This window comes from Monodelphis domestica, chromosome 7, assembly GCF_027887165.1.
Source record: "Monodelphis domestica isolate mMonDom1 chromosome 7, mMonDom1.pri, whole genome shotgun sequence".
NCBI classification, from domain to species: domain Eukaryota; kingdom Metazoa; phylum Chordata; class Mammalia; order Didelphimorphia; family Didelphidae; genus Monodelphis; species Monodelphis domestica.
The window spans coordinates 98,729,301-98,754,714 of record NC_077233.1 but is presented as its reverse complement, the minus strand read 5'-3'; the positions used below and the strand labels follow the sequence as shown (position 1 = coordinate 98,754,714).

Here is a 25,414-nt window from a genome sequence, read left to right as displayed (position 1 = left end):
CCCTTAGGGCTCTGTAGATGCCATGTTACAAAACTCTGCTCTACACATTTATTTTACTTAGAGAATAAGATTTGCTATTTTTATTCTGAACTGTATAAGTTAAATTTACAAAATACTATTTTTTCTTTTGCTTTTTTATTTAAACGTTTCTAAAAATTATTAATAGAAAAGGCTATTTTGTTTCCTACCCTTCTGTTTGTTGCTTTCCCCCCTTGTTTTTCTTCCCCTTCTACTATTAGTTTCCCATTAATTTCCTTGTGTTGTTTTTGAGAAAAAATGTTGGTATCTATGAAGTCTATAAATAATCAAAGAAAACAGATTTGCAATTTGTTTTCTTTGATTAGTCTTACCAACAAATTGGCTCCTTTCTAAATTCCTTTTCTATTTATCATTTTGATAAGAACTATTTGGAAATTATATGTAGAAATCCAAATAAATGCTGATTGTTTAGATGGTGCAGTAAGTAGAGCACTGGGCTTATATCATGAAAACCTGAATTCAGGTATGATCACCAAAACTTATTAGCATTGTTTCTTAACCATAATAAACAAGTTGTAATTTTTAGTTGCTATTATTAATTGATTGTCTCCTTTATTAAATAATTTTAGAAAACTGAGATTTTATCATTGGTGTATCTATGAAGATAATTCATTCATAATAAGACCAATGAACTTTCTGCTGCCTGATCATATAGTAATTTTAAGGAGTGAATAAAATTTCTACCTCTTAACTACAGATTAATAAAGATAGGTTATGAAGTAGATTTGGTGGGGTGACAGCATACCTGCAGTATTTCTTTGGTGTCTTCTTTGAAAATTAAACACTTATATTATTCATGTGATTAGCTATGAATATGGTTTTCTGTTTTAATCATGCCCATCATTTTTCTTTTCTTGGTCAGTGATGTTTGAGACTAAAACAACCTTTTCAATGTGCCAATCCGACCCATGTATCAATGTCTTTTGAGATATCTTTTAAAATGTAAATTTCTATTTCATTGATGTATTTCATTTTTCTATCAGGATCTTTTCTGTATTTAGTCACCTGTGCAAATCCCCCTAGTTTTCCATGTAACAAAAACAGGAAAAAAAATTAACACAGCAACTATATCTTGAGAACATAAGAAACTATTGTACCCCATTTCCTCTCCTTTCTCAAGGTAAAGCATGAGGTTTATTTATCTCTTTTTTGGGGCTAGAGTTCTTTCTTTTGTAGAGAATTAATTATTTCACTCTGAATAATGAAAGAATGATTTGAAATAGAAGTTCTATAAATAATAATTATGTAAAAATACAATGATACCATTGTAAATGGGGAAAGGGGTTAATTTTTAAAGAGTTGGACTTGATTATTTAAGAGTTTGGTCGCAAAGGATTTAATTACTAAATCTAAAATAAATTGCTAAAGTCAGAATGGATCTTATGATAGTTTATGTTACAATAAAGAGAAAAGATATTAAGGGAGAGATAGAGGGAAAAGAGAGAGATCCTTTTGAGGTCCCTGCCAAGGGAAAAGAGTCTCAAGATGAGACTCAATGAGCCTATCCATGAATTTGGATGGTGTCTCATCATCATTTTGCTTAAGTTTTTAAAATTCTGTCCATCTATCTGTGTTTTCAGAGCACTCTTTCATTGCAGTTAGAACGGCCTCCCTACAACGATAAGTTGTAAATAATCTTCAGAGATGTTTTAGTCCCATCCTGGATCTTGCGATGGCCATAAAGCTGCATTATACCCTTAGACTTAATTAACATGAGAAATTATTTTATTTTTCTCATGCTTCATTAGGAAAACCTGGAGTAGATTGAGAAAATATACCAATATTTTGAGATTAAGCAAAAATATTCCTTTGAAAAGGAAGCAATATCTTGAAAAAATAGGGAGGATTAATGAACTGATAGCATAGTTACAAAATCAAAAACATGAACAAATCCTAGAAAGCATAGGTAAAAATCTTGAAAATTGAAGAAGAAATATATAAAATTGAGTGCAAAAGACTAGAAATCATAAAACCTGTTTCTAAAAAATCAAACTTTAACCAAACATGATCCAAAAGTAATGAAAATTCTAAGTATTAAAACCAAAAATGGATATGGTGAGTTGAGAGTAATAATTATGTATAAAGTAATCATCAGAGACAATTTTTTATTAGTCCTTATAGTTAACCCAAGTAAGGAAAGGAGAGAAATATTGGTCAGGATCATTACTGAATATTAATGCAATGTTCTAAAAATACTAATAAAGAGACTATAGTAACATATATGCTATTCTATATATGTATTAGAATTAAAATGATATTTCAAATTCGGGAGAGCATAATTACTCTTTAAAAAAGAAAATGCTTGATGATGTCAGTAACTGTATATATAAAAAGCCTTTGACAAAAATTAATTTATTCTAGCTTTTTAGGTTGACAATATTCACCTTCAAAACTTATTGTTTACTTTATATAAATTTTGACTTATTTCCTAATAAATACTGAAGGACTACAAAGTTGGCTGCCTTTCCAACTTTCTAGAAAAGCTAGTGATGGTAAGAGGAAGCAGAAAGTATTAGCAAAACAGACCAAATTATTTTTTCATTTTTAGATTATATGGTTTCTTTACAGAATTGCCATGAATCAACATAGAAACTAATTGGAATGATTAATTGCTTTAGTAAAGTAGAATATTACAGAATAAATCTATTGATCTCATTAGCATCTCTTAGCAATAATAACCCAAGAGTAAATGTTGAAAAGAAATCCCTTTTAAATTAATCATTAATATCTGGTAATCAAGCTACGAAAACACATAAGATTTATACAATATAGTTATATAACATGACTAAACAAAATAATGGGTGATATTTATTGCCTATGGATGAATTATGCCAATATAATAATACAAAAAAATAAACTAAGATTGCTAATTTATTTCATTAATAGTTAGACCAATAAGTATTTACTTTATAGAACCAGACTAATAGCAAAAGCTCATCTGCATTTTGAAAGTTTGGAAGCTCAAGGGAAATAATGTTTTAAAGTACAATTGTTGCTATCATATTTCTTTTGAAAGTATTAGTTCTAGCAGCAAAGTTTTCCCTCCTTTTGTGTTAATTATCAGATTAACATTTGGGTTTATTTCTAAAACCTTTATGTACTTACTACTATCTTTGACTCCCAACTTTTCCTTTTAACTAGGAGGATGAGGATCCTAGCAAAGGTGATCAGAGTCGATCAATTGATCCTGGTGAAGACAATGTAACCGAGCAGACAAATCACATTATCATTCCCAGTTATGCATCGTGGTTTGATTATAATTGGTGAGTCTCTGTAGTATGTGATAACCTTTAATAAATGCTAGTTATTTGTTTTGTAGCCTATTCTGTTCTACAAATCTGTATAAGCATTAGTTGAAATAGTAGGAATGTGATGAATTAAAAGTGATTCTTAGTGCTGGAAATTATTTTCTAATTCCTTTAAAAAATACATTTTTTGGCAATTTGTATTTATAGTCATTTTAACACATTTCTACCTTTCAGATTGATTCCTTTTTTTGTGACAAATGACTAAATAAGAAGAAGAAATAGCTAACAGTGACTTCATTTGACACTCTATACTATATTCTGATTCTTAATAGTTACCTTGCCTTTTATTGAATTGGGATGTTGTGTTACTGCTCCCTATTTTTTTGTTAAAATTTTTTTCACTTAAAATTCCACTTCTTTCTGGTCATCTCTTTATTTACATCATGTATATTCTTTTTTAAATCTTAAACTCTTACCTCCTGTCCTGGAATCGATGCTAAGCATCGTTTCAAAGGCCAAAGAGTATTAAGGGGTATGCATTGGGGGTTAAGTGACTTTCCCAGAGTCATATAACATGTGTCTGAGGCCACATTTGAACCCAGGGCCTCCCATTTCTAGAACTAGTTCTTTATCTACTGAGCCATCTAACTACCCCTGTATATTGTTCTTTTGCTCTGTTGATTTTCCTTTCATTTGTACATAAAATTTTTTTTTAATTTCTGATTTGTAATTTATCAGTGGAAATAACTTTCCCTTACATTCATATACCGTGATTTGTTCTGTCATTCCTCAGTTTATGAATACTCATTTTGTTTCCAATTCTTTGCTATCAGTACAGGTACTATTATGAATGTTTTGGTCTTTTATATCTTTAACTTCCTTAAATATATCCTCAATTTTAGGTCATGATGACAAAATACTTAAATGTTTAGTCTCTTTTATAGGGGGAACATATTTCCAATTTGTTTTAAAGAATAGTTGGATAGTTCTTAACTTCACAAAAAAACATATTACTGTACCTGACATCCCATATTTCATCATTGCTGTTCTATAATGTATTATGAGGTAAAATCTCAACCATCTTTTAATTTTTTAACAATATTGTCCTTTATATATTTTCTTTTGAAGTTTGATATTTGAGCCCTACTTTTGAATAATGTTATATGTTTTTGTCAATTTCTTATATTTTGGACATCATACATTTATGGATGAATCTTAAGTATTTTTTCGTTTTCTTCTGATTCACTTCCAGTGTTTCATTAATTTTATTTCTGCAATAGCTGTTGAATTTATGTAGTCAGCATTGTCCATTTTATAATATATGTAATCCATTATATAGCCATCATAATGAAAAAATATTTTCTTCAAACTCATTGAACAGATTCAATATGCAAGAAACAGTAGGGATTGTAAACAGTATCCTCAGTTTTTGATGTATCCCAAAACATATTTTATTGTAGGCCGACACTCATTTTGATAAGTGATAGGAAAATAGGACAAGTTAGGTAGAAATTGGATTTAAACCAATATCTTCCATATATGATAATAAGCTCATTTAGATATACAATCTGAATAAGGTCATATCTAATATAATTTTAAATATAATTTTTATAGGTAGTATCATAAGAAATTTTGTGGAAGGGTATCAAAATATATTTAAAATAACTGCTAGGGTGTTGCTTATGTTAAATAAATTTGTTATGATTTATACAGGAAGATTTAATTTTTTTTTTTAAACCCTTACCTTCTGTCTTGGAGTCAATACTGTGTATTGGCTCCAAGGCAAAAGAATGGTAAGGGCTAGGCAATGGGGGTCAAGTGACTTGCCTAGGGTCACACAGCTGGGAAGTGTCTGAGGCCAGATTTGAACCTAGGACCTCCCATCTCTAGGCCTGGCTCTCAATCCACTGAGCCACCCAGCTGCCCCCAAGATTTAATATTTTTAAGAATTATTTTATTTATGTTTTGTTTTTAGTGCTTAAATTATCCATAATATCTTCTCATCTTTTCTAGCCAAAACAGTAAATTTAAACATTTTGAAAAGAGGAAGAAAAGCAAAATTCTGTAAACTTAAGCAACATAGTAGAAGAGTATGACATTAAATACAGTATTTTATATCCATAGTTACCCATCTATCCAGAGAGGTCTTCCCTTTTCTCTTCCTTCAGTCCTAGCTTTATGCACTCAATTTTGCAGTGAAAATAGTTAATTTATTTAGTTATTTTCAGTAAGTTAACAAGCATTTATTAAGTCCTTACTATGCTCCAGCCATTTTGCTCAATTCTAGGTATACAAAGATAATCTTTGCAAAGTCTTTCAATGTCTGAGGCATTTTATTTACTTTTTAATTGGGAGTGGGGGCATATTCATATGAACTACGTTTAGGGTAAACTAAAATTAATCTCAAGAGTGTAAGCCCGACATTATTGTCCCTTTTCCCATTAGACCTTAGAATTGATGATTTTAAAAATCTGTTAATGTGCGCCTTGTATTTTTATGAAATTGAGCTGTTCAAAATAAGTTTTTAAAAATAAATTTAAAAGTAAAGTACATGAAATTTTAATATTTTTTATCATAAAATAATCTAAAGTATGAATAATGTGAATAGAATCTAAAATATTACCAATTTTATGCATGTCAATATAGTTACATTTTGTAAAGCTTTTTGATACAAATAGATTATTAAAAAGCCCATCTAGAGAATTAAAAAAATGTAGTGCTAGGCAGTGAGGCCTTTCTGTAATTTCTTTTTTTTCCCCACTTTAAACATTATTTGGTCATTTCCAAACATTATTCATTGGAAACAAAGATCATTTTCTTTTCCTCCCCACCCCCCACCCCACCCCTTCCCACCACCTCTCCCATAGCTGACGCATAATTCCACTGGGTATCACATGTGTTCCTGGTTCGAACCCATTTCCATGTTGTTGGTATTTGCATTAGAGTGTTCATTTAGAGTCTCTCCTCAGTCGTAACCCCTTCCCCCCTGTAGTCAAGCAGTTGCTTCTCCTCGGTGTTTTTACTCCCATAGTTTATCCTCTGCTTGTGGATAGTGTTTTTTAGATCCCTGCAGATTGTTTGTACCACAGTGTATCAGTCTCTGTGTATAATGTTCTCCTAGTTCTACTCCTCTCGCTCTGCATCACTTCTTGGAGGTCATTCCAGTCTCCATGGAATTCCTCTACTTTATTATTTCTTTTAGCATAATAGTATTCCATCACCAACATATACCACAATTTGTTCAGCCATTCCCCAATGGAAGGGCATCCCCCCATTTTCCAATTTTTGGCCATCACGAAGAGTGCAGCTATGAGTATTCTTGAACAAGTCTTTTTACTTATTGTCTCTTTGGGGTACAAACCCAGCAGTGCTATAGCTGGATCAAAGGGCAGGCAGTCTTTTATCACCCTTTGGGCATAGTTCCAGATTGCCCTCCAGAATGGTTGGATCAATTCACAACTCCACCAGCAATGAATTAGTGTCCCTACTTTGCCACATCCCCTCCAGCATTCATTACTTTCCATAGCTGTCATGTTAGCCAATCTGCTAGGTGTGAGGTGATACCTCAGGGTTGTTTTGATCTTCCTGTAATTTCTGACACTGAAGAGACTGAATCTGGTGGATTACTTTAATTGGGGAGATATGAGTGAATTTAAGGTTCACAGTAAATTTAGCCCTTGGAGCAGAAGGCTGCCTCTACCTAAGAAGGAAAACACTGGCATAGTTGAGAAGAAAAGTCAGTTTCTGGCCCGTGAACGGCAATTGCATTTCTGTCCTGAGAGAGAGAGAAAAATCATTGTATCATTTTCCCTTCTCACCCCTCTCACCCCTAATTAGTGTAAAGATTAAAATTTAGGGGAGACTGAGGCAGGTAGAAATTAGTTTCTCTCTGCAAGGAGTATTATATTTATGAGGTTTATTGAAGATTAAGGATTAAAAGAAAATACAGGATAAGGAAAACGTGCCTAGGCCAGAGAGGCCTAGACAAGACCTCACTTACATTCTGGAAAGAGCCATGTCTGCCCCAAAACAGAAATCCAAAAGAGAGAGCTCAAAAGCCTTTGCAATCAGCTTAAGTACTTTCTCGATCTCGCCCACCTCAGAATTCCGTGAGATTACAAAGCATTTTGGGGAAGTGGAGCAAGGACTTGTGGGGATTGAAGTCCAGAGTTCAAATCTCAATTTTACATTAGTAAGGAGTTATACTATAAATATAATGAAATAATAAAATAATAAGGAGTTATACTATGAATACTATACTATACTTTATTATATATATTATACTTTATTATATTATAATAAATGAAATAATAAAATAAAAAGGAGTTATACTATAAATATAATGAAATAATGAAATTAAATTTAACTTCTCAGAAACTTCCTAATGGAAGATCTTAGCTTCCTGTGGCTGATTCTTTGTTCAGAGAATTTGGAAGTAACTTCATATAGAACCAGAAAGTAAGCTCATCAGCAAGACCTAGGGTTGAGGAGCTTTCTTTGATCTCACTTTAATGGTTGTGTGTAATTCAGATACATTCATGAATCCTGTGCAAAATACCTTGAATTTTGACAAGGAGTATTTAAACTTGCCCGATTTAGTAGATTCACTTAATAAAATTTAACAAAGACTAGTTAAAGTCCATGAACTCTCATTTCTAAGTCTGTTCTCATTGAACCATCCTGATAGCATATTTTTTATTTTCTTTTAGTATTCATGTGATAGAACGTCGTGCTCTTCCCGAGTTTTTCAATGGAAAAAACAAGTCTAAAACTCCAGAAATGTGAGTGAATTTTTTTGTTTGTTTGGTGATATTTTTTATTTTGTAATATATTTATTTGAATGTTTTGTGGTTTGGGCTTAAAAGTTTTATCTTTTATTCAAATTTTGTCAAAATATTTCTAATCTTATTTTCTGTAGGTATGAACAAAGAAGTCCTATGACTCTTTGTAAACTCTTCCTTTCCTTACCCTTTTATAGAGGCTCATAGCTATATGATTCTGTAGCTCCTGACCGTATAGATTATTAAACATCAGATATGTTTTGTTAGTCTTTCTGATTAGTTTTTACTTGATTTGGATTTGTCACATTGTATGTTTCACAGACTGTGTGTGAGTCTAATTTAAGGATGGCATATAGTTATCAAGAATTCATTCTTAGTATTTCATTCTTATATTTATATAATGTACAAAATAAACTTGTCGAATTTTCTTTGTGCAGTGTGATACATAACATAGATCCAGAATAAATATTGCTTAACAATGAAAATTTGTTCTTGGTCAGTATAAATTTTTAACCTTCTCATGACAAAGCAATAAGAATCATTGGGCTCTTGGATCCAAAAAGAAATACTTGCTAACATTATGAGTTTTTCCTCCTGCATTCAAATACTTGTCACCTGTTCCATCTTATTTATTTAAATGGACATAAGTATAAATTTTCAAATTTCCTATGGTGACAAAGAAAGCATATGATTTAACACTATTTTGACTTTTGTGAAAATTAAATTTAAATGAGGGGGTGGGGGTGGAAAAGCCTTGGCAGGAGAAACATGGCTTAAAAATTTTTATCTAGGCTATCTTAAAAAATTGAGAGGTTCTTCGCCTAGTAGTTGCCAGAAATGTAAAAATTAAATTTAAATTGTAATAATAAGAATATTATATTTTTGGAGATTTATTAATGATCATTAGAAGTAAAGGAATACAAAATAAAGACCACCTGCCCATGGCTGATCACCCAGTTCAAACCCTCGCTTACCACCACCAAACTCACTGTCATCAAGCCAAAGGCGTGGGACCCTCCACGTCCCTGCCTAATATCCCCTGTCTATAGGAAGTATGCAATGACAGGAAGTCAGTGGGCTCCCAGGAAATGTAGTTCTTTTTTAGGTTAACAGATTTTCAATTATACACTATATAAATTGGGTGCATTTTTCTTTACACATTTGTGAAATACATGGCTTAGAATCAAATTTGAATACTAGTATAATAGAAATTATAGTTAATTGCTGGATTTATTATTACTTTTTAATTTTTAAAAAATTTAATTAAGAACATTTTCCATGTTTAAATGTGTAAGCCTTAAAATAAGGGTCTTGACAAAATATGAGAGCAACTTTTAATAATTCAAGTTTTAATGAGAATATAGTAGAGTTGTAAATGAATATTATGCCTTTAAGCCCCAGAAACAAAAACTTCCAGCAGCTTTTAGCAATTAACAATTTCGTTTAATTAAAACAGAGATAGTAAAAGAATATAAGAAAGAGGTTTAGAAATAAATAAAAATTTCCTAATACCTAATTAGCTATCCTATAACTGCCTATAATTACCACTAATAACAACCACCCCTCACAGTTCTAACCCAATCCAGCCCAATCAAAACCAACCTAATCAGTGTTTAATCCAACTCCAATTAGGTCTATCAATTAAGACCAGCCACCTTCCAAAAAGTTAAAGGAGGGGGGGGGGGGAAACTAGCCCAAACCAAAAAGGCAAAAAGCCCTCTAACGGCTAAAACCCAAAGCCCTCTTAGTAAGCTCAGTCTCGCCTTTATATTCCAGCAACCAACCATCAACATAACCAATGTACGCCACCAGCAACCAACCCCCAAGAATCAACTCATGCCCAACAACCAACTTACCTACAACTGCCAGCCCTAACTGTCAGCCACTAACAGACCTAATAGTCATCAACTGACAGCTTTGACCAACTGAAGCTGGATCAGCAGGAGGCTCCCTAGTTCCTACTTCCTGTCACTGTGGGCTAGTTAATCCATGCATATCTCCAGGTCCTGCATTAAATTTAAAAAAAGAATAAAGAATTCCTTTTTACACATGATTCATATTCCTTCACTTACCCCTATAGTCAACGAGTAATTCCACTGAGTTTTACATGTATCATTGATCAAGACCCATTTCCCTATTATTGATATTTGTACTGGAGTGATCATTTAGAGTCTACATCCCCAATCTTATCCCCATTTAACCATGTGATCAAGGAGGTGTTTTTCTTCTGTGTTTCTGCTCCCACAGTTCTTTCTCTGGATGTGGATAGAGTTCTTCCTCATAAGTCCTTTAGAATTGTCCTGTATCATTGCATTGTTGCTAGTAGAGAAGTACATTATGTTCATTTGTGCCACGATGTATCTGTCTCTATGTACAATGTTCTCCTGGTTCTCCTTTCACTCTGCATCAATCCCTGGAGTTCACATGAAATTTCTCCAGTTCATCATTCCTTTTAGCACAATAGTATTTCATTACCATCGGATACCACAATTTATTTAGCCATTCCCCAATTGAAGGGATCCCCTTCATTTTCTAATTTTTTCCTACCACAAAGAGCTCATCAGCCTAGTTTTGTTATGTCAGGTAGTGCCTACATCTTAGGATTGTGGTGAAGATAAAATGAGATGACATTTATGAAATACTTTTCAAAAAAGATTTTTGAAAATCTTAAAGTAAATAAATAAAGGCTAACTATTACTAAATTCGGTTAAATCTTGTTTTTCTTGTTCTTCTAGTCGAGGCATTTAATGTTTTGCAAAACACATGACTTAGACCCAAATTTGCATACTTCATATTATAATAGAAATCATTAAAATTAATTGCTAGATTTAGCAGCTGAGAGTATTTATGCTCTAACTTAAACTATATTTCTTAGCAGCCATGTTGCAGTTAGTTGTGGGTTATATCAAGTTGGGAGTTCATTCATCCTGCACCTGAGTTCATAATTCTGTTGATCTCCCAGCTACAGAAAAATTTGCCTATAGCTATTAGGGTGACACAGGAATTTTATTAGACAACTTTAGCCATTTGGAAACCAAATTTATTTATGTTACTTTATATTGAGCCAGGTCTTTATATCAAGAAAATTTACTTTGGGTTCAAAATGGTACTTGTTTTTGTTTAACTTTTCTCTTCAACATTTCCTAAAGTAATTTGTTCCCTGGTAACTTTGCTAACATAGAGAATAAAGGCTCTTGACTTTCTTTAGGAATAATAAAATAAAGCAAAGCAGGATCAATTTGAGCAACAAATACCCTTATTTAAGGAACTACTCTGATATATAATCTCTCAATTTTTTCTTGGAGATCTTTTGAGTCTGTTTTTTTCTTCACACACACATGAATGCTTGTTCTCTTGAATATTAATTTTGCCTTATCTCTCTAGATACTTGGCATACCGTAACTTCATGATTGACACATACCGCTTAAACCCCCAAGAGTATTTAACCAGCACTGCTTGCAGACGGAATTTGACAGGAGATGTCTGTGCTGTTATGAGGTATATTATCTGTGTCTGACCTATGTATATTTCAGATGTCTAGTATTTAATGTCTTCTCTTTATCAAATTATGTTTTCTTTAAATCTTATTTGGTGCATGGCTTGGGATTCCTTTATGGTTTTGCCCACTCTATTTTCTTAATTGGAGTTAGGCCATAAAAAAACCATTGTAGGAAAAAAAAGAAACACTGTCTAAAATAACCCTTTCTTATACAAAATACACAATAGCAATATTTTGGACCTTGTCTTGGCATGAGCTTTTTTTTCTCCACAGTAGACATAAATGTGTTTTTAAAATATCTTCCTATTATTCATAATTAATGTTGAATTACAATTTACCTTCCTTTCTGCTTGTTTCTTTTTTAAATATAGTGATTTCTTAGTTAAATTTTTAAAACTTCATTAACTATTTAATCTCTCATTGTTATTCTTCAGGGTTCATGCTTTTTTGGAACAGTGGGGGCTTGTTAATTACCAGGTTGATCCAGAAAGTCGACCAATGGCAATGGGACCTCCTCCAACTCCTCACTTCAATGTGCTGGCTGATACCCCCTCCGGGCTAGTGCCTCTCCATCTCAGAACACCTCAGGTATTTTATACACAGACCCCATAGAGACTTATGGAGAAAGGGAGGAACATTGTATGTAATACAACAGCATTCATTATCTTCATGGATGACCTACTCTTTTGTCTCCTATAGATGTTGGAGAAAAAAACATTCCTTCCTAGGCTTCACTTCTACACTTTTGGCATATATTGATATTTTGTTCACTATTCATTAAAAATCATTTCAAACTAATGAAAAGTTAATTTCATGAAAAGTTAACTTCTCATTAACATCTTACTATTCATATGAAATTACAAATTCATAACTTTTATGGAAAGAAATTTTCAAAATTCATAACTTGATAGAGACATTGGAATAGTTTTAGGATACATTAATGAAACATTGCCATTTCATAAAAGTAATATATACAGAGTTTTTGGGGTAGATAGAACTTTAAAGATTTGTTAACAAATCCTTAAGGAATGAAAATGTTAATTATATTCAACACCTTGTGCCTTTTGTTGTTGGGGATTTAAAAAAATCAGTCCTTGTGTTATTTATTAAAATTAAATAATGCTTTTGTCATGCTTATGCTTTTTACTAAGGGAGGCTTGGGATAACTATTTTGCATTTGTTTTGTTTTTAAGGTCCCTGCTGCTCAGCAGATGTTGAATTTTCCTGAGAAAAATAAGGAGAAACCTACTGACTTACAGAACTTCGGCCTTCGCACAGATATTTATTCCAAGAAAACCTTAGCAAAAGTAAGAGTTTAATAATGGTTTCACAATGTGTAGGCTCTCAGAATTTTATTATTTTATCCTACTTTGTTCTAATTATCTTATGTTGTGAGAAGGTATGCCATTTCCTTATATTATGTAATATTTTATAGATAAAATGTGTATATTTAAATTTAAAAAATGTCAAGCTGCTTTTTTAAAGACTTTTCTTTGACGTATATTCTAAGTCCATATATATCACTAGAAATGAACAATTGTGATATGGAAATCACTAAAAGACTGATAAATATTAATTTAAGGTCGCCAAGGAATTCAGCTATATAATTCCTAAATGAAAACTCAAGTCAGCGGTCAACCTTTTTATGGTGTTTTAATTACAAACAGGAGGAGAAAAGTATTAGAGGGAGAGAGAGAGAGAGAGAGAGAGAGAGAGAGAGAGGGAGGGAGGGAGGGAGGGAGGGAGAGAGAAAAAAAAAAGGAAATAGGGCTTAAATACCCACTCTGCTTAGGCTGAGCCAAAGGCCCAAGGCCTTGGATAGCCGAGGCAAAGAAAAGAGATCAGTCCCTATCACTCACGTGACCAAAATGGAGAAGCAGTCTGTGGGCTCCTCCACTCCAAACACCAGGCTCCAACAACCTTTTTTCCTCCACACAGGAAGTCCCCAGAACTCCTGAGCTGTCCTCTACCTCACTTCCTGTCTCTCACATGTGCCAATGGTGGCTCTAACTTGACCTAGGTTGACCTGAATAGGGGTTGAGTAGTTTTGAAATTCACATAATTTAACATAATGCTTAATTTGTTTGAATTACCAATGAAACTTGGAACATTTACTGCATTTAACCAATAACTTGAATAAACCAGTTCTCAGCTATACTGTAGATTTATTTAGAATTCAGATATTTTTTGTATATGACCTTCCATCATTGAGAATTCTTTTAAGCCTCCTTGTGGAACTGGCAATCAACTTTGGCATTGGTATGCCTGTGGAATAAATTTAATGATTTCTAGAATAATGAGGATCTTAAAGATAAACTATGTGGGTAACATGTTAATCTCTTCCTCAGTCACAAATCAAACCTAAGTATTCTAGAGTTTGTACTACAGTTAAAATTGTTGGGGTTTTTTTGATACATTTTGAAAGAAATACGCTTAGCATTATATTAGCACTGACTGTTAATTGAGAGAGTCATGGGGACACATTCATTTATTATCTTCTAAAAAGTGCAACTGCATGTAGCATGATTAGACAGCAGCTATATGTTACGTTCCAGAAAGCCACATTAGTGAGTGAAGGAGACTGTTATGGTTACATAGTAATGTTCAGGAAATTACACTGGTTGCAAAATGGAGAATGGACTGGGAAGAGAACAATTTGGTACCTGTTGCAATGATGTGCAGTAGAGGAAACCAGAGTCTGTATTGACATAATAGCTAAGAGAGTGGAGAGAAAAGGTTGTTGCAAAAGATGGTGTGAATGGGGGAATGCCAAAATTTGGCAGCTGAGATTTGGCATCTCAGTAGGTATGATAAAGTGGTATGAGGCAGAAGGAAGAGTATAGGAGACCTTCAAAATTTTGAATTTGGGAGATTAGGAAAATAGTGATACCTTCTTCTTGAGGGAAGCTTGAAAGAGTAGAGCGTTAAAAAAAATAAAGATAAGTTTGGTTAGAGACAAATTTAATTTAGGATGCCTCTAAAAGTTGCAGTTTGAAGTATCCATTGTAGGCATTTGTTGATGTGGAACTGAAGCCCAAGGGAGATATTAGGAACATTTCTAGATCCATCGAAAAATTTTTTATGGTTCCTAAAATAAGCTTTTCTCCTAGAATCAAAGCTACTTGATGCAGATTCTTATATTTTTGACTTTCTATTTACATCATTTAGCCATAGTATTTTTTACTATGTTAATAAGTGTTTGAATTGATTCAATAACTGATAGAAGTTGCCTGAGGATACATAGCTTTTTAAAAGAAATATTTTGGGGGGGAAAATCAATAAAAAATAACATTTCATTGGTGTTCATTTTCTCTTTTTAGTCTACCTATATCTTTCATCTTAATCCATATTCAATGTCAACTGCAAGGTAGAAGGGTAAAAAAAGCTAAGCAATTGGAGTTGTGACTTGCCTAAAACCACAGAGTTAGGAAATATCTGAGGCCAGATTTGAACCCATGTCCTTCTGACACCAGGCCTGGCTCCACTGAGCTACCTGGGCTCCATTCCTCTCTATACTACCTTTATTTCAGAATCATAGAAATAAAATACAAGAGTCCTAAAAAGTAATACTTGTCAAATCTTTCCCTTCTTTTTAAGCATAATCATAGTGAGGTCTAAAATGGTTTTATGATTTCTCCGAGGTCACACAGGACAGAGTAGTAGCAGAGTGTGATGAATTAAAATAGTAGAAGACATAAACTGTACAGATAAAAGAGTGGTTGCCTTAAATTGTGACCGCAGAAAATATGGTTTCAAGACAGTGTCTTGTTTTAAATCAAATATAAGGTGGTCGCCAGGGGAAAATTCCCAAATATTAAATATACCCAAGTTAGCTGGGTTTTTATAGAGATTTTAATTAATACAAATGAGGAATTAAAGAAAGAGAGAGAGGGGGGAAAAGTGAATAATGAGAAAAAAGGCTAGGCCAGCTTAGGCCAGCCTTAAAGGAGACAGATTAGTCAGTCTTCAATCCACTCACCACAAGATTTGTCCCAAGCTAGATTTTAGTGTTCAGAGAGACACCAGCTGCCTCCTCCAATTCAGCTTTTCCCAGCTGACTGTCCCGAGAGAGACCCCTTCTCTCAGCTTCTGACCTCCTTTTAAAGGGAATTTTCTCCTATGTCACCTCCCCTAAGTTCTCACATCTACCAATCACAGTAGACATTTTCCAAAGGACAGACCATTCTTAATTCACACTTATGTAGTCTAAACTTTTGAGAAATTCACACCTGAGTAAGTTCTCACCTCTTTGCTTTTTGCAAGTTCACAAGTTGCCTGACCTTTATAGGTACTTAGCACCCTTTTGTATTAGATCTAAAAAATAGGTACAGCTTAAGAACTTTTGCCTTACTATGAGTATGGGTTTAAGTATTTTTCATTGTTCAGCAAGGAGTTTACAACTTTATCTTCCCCTAAAGTATGCTTAAGTAGGGGTGGAGTAGAATTCCCACATTCCTGGTCAAGTACCTTCATTGTTTAAATGGGGAATGGTCTTAACCAAACTTTATGAAGTAGGGTCTGAGAATTTTTAACATTCACAAGTCTGAGAAATTTTAAGATTCACAAGAGTTGTGATTGAATCCAAGACTTAGACTGTGATTTGCCTGCTGTTCTTTGTTCTACACTTGTTGCTTGCCTTTAAATCTAGCATTGGTGGGGATTATAATATCCTGGTCCAAAACTGAAGGTCTTGAGTAACTACTGCTAATTGAAGAAACACATTTCAAAGTTGAAAATCCAAGTATTGGAAATTAATACCTCAGTACCTGAAAATGTAATATGATTTCTGTACTATAGCTTAAGGTGTAATGTAAGGTTAGATTCTTGGCAGAGATGAAGTATATCTGATAAGAGCTTTGAGACTTAGAGTTTTCATTGTGAATTTTGAACTGAAAGCAGATGGAAAGGAAGAAAATTTGCTACGTATCTGCTATGCCAGCTACCATAGATGGCACTTGAAAAATAACAGTGGATACAATGAATAATAGTACTGAGCCTAGTGCTTATGAACTTTCTGACCTTGTCAAGTCACTTAACCTTGTTTGTCTCAGTTACCAAATCTGTAAAATGAGCTGGAAAAGGAAATAGTAAACCATTTCAGTAATTTTGCCAAGAAAACTCCAACTGTCATAAAAAATCATATGTGACTAAAGTGACAGTATTATTTTTGAAACAATATTCAGGAAGAGGGATAGCAATGAGATTCCTGGTCTCAGTTATCTGTGTGCAAAAGTACCAAATAAATGTAACAAACTGGAGAACTGAATAGAAGGAAATAATTCAACTTTAGAAGTATTTCTATTTGGTGGGCTGTGACTCATTACTGTAATATGGTTAAGTGATATAATTCATTCAAAAGTATTACAGGGATAGTGAAGTAGTTTTGTGGTATTGTATGCTATTCAGATATATACATTTGAAAAATTCATAAACTATAATGGCGATAAACATAGTGTAAACTATTTGGATGAGGATCAGTAGACTAGAAAATATGAATATATGAAGGGTCTCTAATTTTTCTTAGATCTCAGATGCAAACTTCACTCATAAAGATCAATCGGTCTGACGTAATAGAGAAATTGTAGGTTGTTTTCTGAGTTTTGTGACTTATTTTGGTTATATAGTTGGTTAAGTGTCAGGGGCATCATTTCATCCCAGGTCTTACTGTCTGCCTGCCTGCCTGCCTGCCTCAGAGGGGAAGAAGCAGAAATGAGCATTGTGATAGGAACTTAATACAGATTATCATATGTTTAGAAGGAAGAAATAGTTGAGATATTTGGCAAATGTCTTTTATCTAGTATAGAGCCATGAGAGAGTAATAAATAGATTTTTATTGCTTAAAATTTTTTTGGAGCTCCATCTCTGGCAAATATAGAGCAGGTATAAGTTTTGACTTACCTAGCTGATAGTTTGATATTTCAGGCGGAAAGCTACAAGATAAATTGTTGTTCTGGACCTAATTCTGACAATAAGAAGGTCCTGATTGATCTGAAGGAACAAATGGATTTTTTTGTGAGTGCATACATTATCTTAGAGAATATTATAAGCTAATGAGAGGAACATTGGGTGATTTTTTAACATTTTCATAAGGTTTAGAGTAAAAATAGTTTTAATTACACGAGAGAGACAAAGAGGGAAAATTGCTCAAGTGGAATAAAAAATGATTTTAATGGGGGGAAATAAAAAGCTAATGAACTTGGTTTTTGGACACCAATGAATACTAAGTAGTATACCAGTAGACTCATGTACGTTAGTGCCATCAGGGCATCAGTCTAAAAGTGATAAGGGGGAACAAAATTTCTCTCAAATACCAAACATTTGAGAGGATCCTGTAAGAATAGTGTTGGGAAGGATAAATTCTGTCCATACTTTTGGTTTAATACAATATAAGGGTTTTCAAAAAGTCATTAGCACAAAAAAACTGGTTTCTTGAATGACAGAATTTAAGGAGGAATTTTCTTATAGTTAAATCATTCCATTTCCAAATAGTAAAGTCATACTTCTGAGTTAGTTCCCTTCATTGGAGATAATAAAATTCAGTAACCACTAATTATGAGATATTTTACATGTAATATTTGCATTTGTAAAGGCACTGAACTACATAATTGAAGGCTCTCTTTTCATTTAAATATTTCTCCATGTTATTACTTTGAGATACCAGGGCCTTCTATTTTACATTAGATGAGATACTTACTGAAGTTCACAAACATATTTTTCCAAAGCTAACAATAAGTGTGAATGTTATTATATTCCATGGATTAGTAGTTTACAATATTTGACAGCTTCTTTTTACAAAATTTCATTTGTTTGTAGTTTGAAGTCTTTGTTTTGTTTATTCTTTGGGAATCTGATTCTTTGTTGCCTCTTTATCCAAAATTTTTTTTCTTTTATCTCTATAAAAATTTAGTGATTGGGGGTTAATCTTGTGTTTGTGTGATTTTTTTTTCCCCTTGCTCTTTTGAAATTCTAAAGCTGACATGTTTAAATTCAGAGCCAAAATATAGTGTGATATTTGATTTTCTGAATTCTGCTTCTCAAAGACTATCTTTGAGTATTAAAAAGAAAAAGTCAAAACCTCCCTGACTTCTTTTTTTCCTCTCCCCTATATAAAGAGTAAAGGAGCCAGTGCTGGAAGAGAATGGACTGAACAGGAGACGCTGCTACTTTTAGAGGTGAGTATTCTGAGTAGATCTGATAAGTGTTATTTATTTGAATGACAATTTAGTACTGTTTTTTTTTTTTTTAATATAAACATTTCTCATTCTGGTTTGCCATGAATGTGTTTCATTGACCTTTGGCATTTAGCTTCAGTTATACCAAGGCTGAGCACTTGAGCACTCAGATCATACAGCTAAGCTGCCTCTATTCTTTAGCATGACAGTAGCACTAAAATTGAACAATAGTCATACCATTTTTCCTCTTTACTGAAGCAATTCTAAACCTACATTTTGGTCTTTTGAATGCAGAAATAGTTTTTAGGAAATGTATGGAGATTCTTTTTTAAAAATTAATTTAGAATATTTTTCCTTCATTAGATGATTCCCCACCCCACCCCCTGTAGCCAATGAGCAATTCCATTGGGTTTTGCATATATCATTTATCAAGACTTATTTCTATATTACTATTTGCAATAGAGTGATCATTTAGAGTCTGCATCCCCATCAGACCATGTGATCAAGCAGTTATTTTTCTTCTGTTTCTACTCCTACAATTCTTTCTTTGACTGTGGATAGTGTTTTTCTCATAAGTACCTTGGAATTGTCTTGTATTGCTGCTAATAGAGACCTCCATTATGTTTGATTGTATAAGTATTAGTCTGTATAATGTTCTTCTGGTCCTGCTCCTTTCACTCTGCATCAATTCCTGGAGGTCGTTTCAGTTCACATGGAAGTCTTCTAGTTCATTATTCCTTTTAGCACAGTAGTATTCCATCATGTATGGAGATTCTTGAAACAAAACCAATAAAGGGCTATACAATAGATATTGTTAAGAAAAAAAGAATATTCCATTCATCAAGAGCCTTTAAGCTCTGAAATAGGAGCATTTATCTCTAAGAGACTGGTAGCACATGTAGATATGGGATTTAATTGATTGAGAGCCAGGCCTAAAGATGGGAGGTCCTCAGTTAAAATTTGGCCTCAGATACTTTTAACTGTGTAACTCTGGACAAATCACTTAACCCCCCCCCCCCCCCCCCCAATTATTGTTCTCCCTTGGAACTAATAGTATCAATTCTAAGACAGAAGGTAAGGGGTTTTTTTTTGTTTTTGTTGTTGTTTTGATTTGTTTTTTTTTTTTTAAGTTTTAGCAGCCAATGTTACTAAAATAATTTTTATTGTGACTTTTTTCCTTTGCCTTTCTGTTTTTTTGTCTTCCTTCTTCCTCTTCTTTCCCTGCTTTCTTGATTCTTCCTTAATGCCCACTTGTGTGAGGAATATTGAAATTGCTGCTCCCCTTAGAGTTATTTCTAAACTTCATATATTTCCTCTTGAACTAAAAGAAGAGTTCACATTTATATAGTAATTTGCCATTTATAAGCCACTTTCTGGCCACACCTTTAGTCTTCATTTTAAAGATGAGGAAGCAGGGCAATTATGATTTTCTTGGACCTGAAATTGTGGTTTTCTTATCTCATAACCACCATTTTTCCTGTTAATATTAGCTTCCCTTGCCTAATAGATGAGTAGCTAAACATTCTATATGGCATAATATCATTTCTGGCACAGTCACTTCTGAAAAAATTGAAGACTTATTCTTTTGTCTTACTACTTTTAATTTCTTAAGAAACATTGATTGTAAAATGGTAACTGTTACGTATCATAATTACAGTTTAAAATGTTTATCATGTAGACTATTAAATTAGAGTAAACTTCATGTAATTGTATTGGAATTACTGTGTGCTAGTATACCACCAGTTTGACTTAGGCCTTTTCTGTAGATATTATTTTTGCATAACATAATTTGATAATTCATTGTCTGATTAGTAAAATTAATAGCTTTGTTTTTCTTAATCTAATTGAATATTCTTCTAGAGTCAAAGGATAATAAATGGAGATTATGAGAATGGAATGACAGAACTACTTTTTTGTTTTATCTATACCTGTAGAAAAAAATTACAGCATTAATTCTTTAGCCTTTTACAGTGATTATATTTCCTCACCTGCAGCTGAAATCTGGGAAGTTGTTAATTTCCTTTTTAAATATGTTATTTTTCTGACAGCTGTTAACTTTTCCATAAACCAAAAAAAAAAAAGGTTTCACAATGTAATTATTTACCACCAACTATTTAAACTTTACTTAGAAATCTAAAGTATTAGGAAGAATAATAGAATAAGTTATGACCAAGTATAATTTCTACTTCTTAATGAAATGTTGTACTTGGTTATATATTCATCTTTGTCTTTCTATAATTATATTTTTAGGTACTTATTTAAAACTATTTAAACCTGTTAAAGGTGATTTAGAGGGTGACTGAAATTTTATTTAACCCAGTCTGGAGGGATGTTCTTCTCAGGCTCAGAGAGTTAAATGGCTTCTCTCTGTCCAAGGCCAGTAGATAACCACTATGACTCCACTTAAACGATGACAAGGTTTTATTACAAATTGATGATTGGGATAGGGTAAGTATGGGTTGAGGGATTTCCCTAATACTGATTGAATCCATCTTTGTCATACCATTTGACTTTGCATAAAGTTGCTTCTGTCCTTAGCAAAGCTGAGGCTACACTATCTACCTCACTATCTCAATTCTCCTCATCTAATCTGAACTAACCTAGACTAAGCCCACATAGAATATAGTCTCTTGAGAAATTTGCAGATTATAACTGAGTCAAGAGCCAGGTATAAACTAGTCCACCTTGATGAGGCCAAACCCCCACAAGGCAAACTGAACAGTTCAGTTCCCTGTCACTTGAAATGCCTGCTTGAGATTTCTCCAGATGTAGTATCAGAGTATAGGATTTGAAAGATATTCAGAAACTGACTAGTTACTCTCAGGAACAGGTTGGATATCAGTAGAAAGAAGGAGCTGAGTTTTATTTATTTATTTATTTTTTGGTTTTCCATTTGAATTAGTTTATTTAGTCAATTTAGAACATTATTCCTTGGTTACAATAATCACATTATTTCCCTCCCTACCCTCCACCCACCCTTCCCACAGTCCACACGCAATTTCATTGGGTATTACTTGTGTCCTTGATCAGGACCTATTTCTTAGTGAATGTACCATGTACTGCTGAAAAGGTGTATTCCTTTTTTGTCCCTATTTTATTTTTCCTTGATCAGAATCCATTTCCATGTTGTTGGTGTTTGCACTAGGATTTTCATTTAGAGTCTACATGTCCAATCATATCCTCCTCGACCCATGTAGTCAAGCAGTTGTTTTTCTTCGGTGTTTCTACTCCCACAGTTTTTCCTTTGGATGTAGATAGTGTTCTTTCTCATCCCTCCGGGTTGTTCAGGAACACTGCATTGCAACTAATGGAGAAGACCATTACATTCCATTGTACCACATTGATACCATTGTATCAATCTCTGTGTACTATGTTCTCCTGGTTCTGCTCCTTCTCACTTTGCATCAATTCCTGGAGGTTGTTCCAGTTCCCATGGAATTCCTCCAGTTCTTTATTCCTTTGAGCACAATAGTATTCTATCACCAAAATATACCACAATTTGTTCAACCATTCCCCAATGGAAGGGCATCCCCTCATTTTCCATTTTTTTTTGCCACCACAAAGAGCACAGCTATGAATATTCTTGTACATGTATTTTTCTTTATTAACTCTTTGGGGTACAAACTCAGCAGTGCTATGAGTGGATCAAAGGGCAGGCAGTCTTTTATCACCCTTTGGGCATAGTTCCAGATTGCCCTCCAAAATGGTTGGATCAATTCACACCTCCTCCAGCAATGAATTAATGTCCTGACTTTGCCACATCCCCTCCAGCATTCATTATTTTCCATTGCTGTCATGTTAGCCAATCTGCTAGGTGTGAGGTGATACCTCAGAGTTGTTTTGATTTGTCTCTCTCTGATTATAAGAGATTTCGAACACTTTTTCATGTGCTTATTAATAGTTTTGATTTCTTTGGCTGAAAATTGCCTATTCATGTCCCTTGCCCATTTATCAATTGGAGAATGGCTTGATTTTTTGTACAATTGATTTAACTCTTTATAAATTTGAGTTATTAGACCTTAATCAGCGGTTTTTGTTAAGAAGATTGTTTCCCAATTTGTTGCTTCACTTCTAATTTTGGTTACATTGGTTTTGTTTGTACAAAAACTTTTTAATTTGATGTAGTCAAAATTATTTATTTTAAATTTTTTGACTATTTCTAAGTCTTGTTTGTTTTTAAAATCTTTCCTTTCCCAAAGGTCTGACATGTATACTACTCTCTGTTCACATAGTTTAATTATAGTTTCCTTCTTCATGTTCAAGTCATTCACCCATTCTGAGTTTATATTAGTGTATGGTGTAAGATATTGATCCAAACCTAATCTCTCCCACACTGTCTTCCATTTTTCCCAGCAGTTTTTATCACTTAGTGGATTTTTGTCCCAAAAGCTGGGATCTTTGAGTTTGTCATAGACTGTCTTGCTGAGGTCACTTAACCCATGTCTATTCCACTGATCCTCCTTTCTGTCCCTTAGCCAGTACTATATTGTTTTGATGAGCACTGCTTTATAGTATAGTTTGAGATCTGGTACTGCAAGGCCACCTTCCTTCGCATTTGTTTTTTCATTATTTCCCTGGATATCCTTGATCTTTTGTTCTTCCAAATGAACTTTGTTATGGTTTTTTTCCAATTTAGTTAAAAAGTTTTTTGGTAGTTCAATGGGTATGGCACTTGAATAGATGGATAAGTTTGGGTAGGATAGTCATTTTTATTATGTTAGCTCATCCTACCCATGAGAAGTTAATGTTTTTCAAGGTGGTTAGATGTGGTTTTGTGTGGGAAGTGTTTTGTAGTTGTGTTCATATAGTTCCTGTGTTTGTCTTGGCAGAAAGATTCCTAAGTATTTTATATTGTCTAGGGTGATTTTAAATGGACTTTCTCTTTCTAATTCTCGCTGTTGAGATGTGTTGGAGATATATAGAAATGCTGATGACTTACTTGGGTTTATTTTGTATCCTGCAACTTTGCTAAAGTTGTTGATTATTTCGACTAGCTTTTTAGTTGATTCTCTAGGATTCTTTAAGTAGACCATCATGTTATCCACAAAGAGTGATAGCTTGGTCTCTTCATTGCCCATTTTAATACCTTCAATTTCTTTTTCTCCTCTAATTGCTACTGCTAGTGTTTCTAGTACAATGTTAAATAATATTGGTGGTAATGGGCTTTCTTGTTTTCCCTCCTGATCTTATTGGAAATGCATCTAGTTTATCCCCATTGCAGATGATGTTTGCTAATGGTTGTAGATAAATACTGTTTATTATTTTTAGGAAAGTCCCTTCTATTCCTATACTTTCTAATGTTTTCAATAGGAATAAATGTTGTATTTTGTCAAAGGTTTTTTCTGCGTCTATTGCGATAATCCTGTGGTTTTTGTTTGATTGTTAATATGGTCAATTATGTGGATGGTTTCCCTAATATTGAAACAGCCCTGCATCCCTGGTATAAATCCTACTTGATCATGGTGAATGACCCTTCTGATCACTTGCTGGAGTCTTTTTTATTTTTTTTAAACATTGTTTTATTTGGTCATTTCCAAATATTATTCATTGGAAACAAAGATACTTTTCTCCCCCTCCCCCCCCCCCCCCACTCCCCACCTCTCCCATAGCCGATGTGCGATTTCACTGGGTATCACATGTGTTCTTGATTCAAACCTATTTCCATGTTGTTGGTATCTGCATTAGAGTGTTCATTTAGAGTCTCTCCTCAGTCATATCCCCTCCACCCCTGCAGTCAAGCAATTGTTTTTCATCGGTGTTTTTACTCCCACAGTTTATCCTCTGCTTGTGGATAGTGTTTTTTAGATCCCTGCAGATTGTTCAGGGACACTGCATAGCCATTAATGGAGAAGTCCATTACCTTCGATTGTACCACAATGTGTCAGTCTCGGTGTACAATGTTTTCCTGGTTCTGTTCCTTTCGCTCTGCATCACTTCCTGGAGGTTGTTCCAGTCTCCATAGAATTCCTCCACTTTATTATTCCTTTGAGCACAATAGTATTCCATCACCAACATATACCACAATTTGTTCAGCCATTCTCCAATTGAAGGGCATCCCCTCGTTTTCCAATTTTTTGCCACCACAAATAGCGCAGCTATGAATATTCTTGTACGAGTCTTTTTCCTTATTATCTCTTTGGGGTACAAACCCTTGCTGGAATCTTTTTGCTAGTATCCTATTTTAAGATTTTTGTGTCTATGTTCATTAAGGAGATTGGTCTATAGTTTTCTTTTTCAGTTTTTGACCTGCCTGGCTTTGGAATCTGTACCATATTTGTGTCATAAAAGGAATTTGGTAGAACTCCTTCTTTGGTTATTCTGTCAAATAGTTTGTATGGTATTCTGGTTAGCTGTTCTTTGAATGTTGGATAGAATTAATTTGTGAATCCATCTTGTCCTGGGCATTTTTTCATGGCAAGTTCTTTGATATCTTGTTCAATTTCTTTTCCTGATATGGGGTTATTTAGGTACTCTATTTTTTTTTTCTGTTAATCTAGGCAATTTATGTTTTTTGTAAATATTTATCCATATTACCTAGATTGGCATATTTATTGCCATATAATTGTGCATAATAGTTTTTAATGATTGCCTTAATTTCCTCTTCATTAGAGGTGAGGTCTCCCTTTTCATTATGGATACTGTTAATTTTGTTTTCTTCTTTCCTTTTTTTGATTA

General features: G+C 33.6%; 1 protein-coding gene across 1 annotated transcript in view; it reads left to right on the top strand.

Annotated features, from left to right (window-relative positions):
• SMARCC1 (SWI/SNF related, matrix associated, actin dependent regulator of chromatin subfamily c member 1) overlaps positions 1 to 25,414 on the top strand; it is a 156,631-nt gene that overhangs the window by 63,283 nt on the left and 67,934 nt on the right. Inside the window, exons 14-19 of the mRNA XM_001366884.5 lie at positions 3,181 to 3,302; positions 7,997 to 8,068; positions 11,453 to 11,566; positions 12,002 to 12,155; positions 12,761 to 12,874; positions 18,680 to 18,739. Of these exons, the coding sequence (XP_001366921.1) occupies positions 3,181 to 3,302; positions 7,997 to 8,068; positions 11,453 to 11,566; positions 12,002 to 12,155; positions 12,761 to 12,874; positions 18,680 to 18,739 (636 nt within the window). The remainder of the gene's footprint in view (positions 1 to 3,180; positions 3,303 to 7,996; positions 8,069 to 11,452; positions 11,567 to 12,001; positions 12,156 to 12,760; positions 12,875 to 18,679; positions 18,740 to 25,414) is intronic.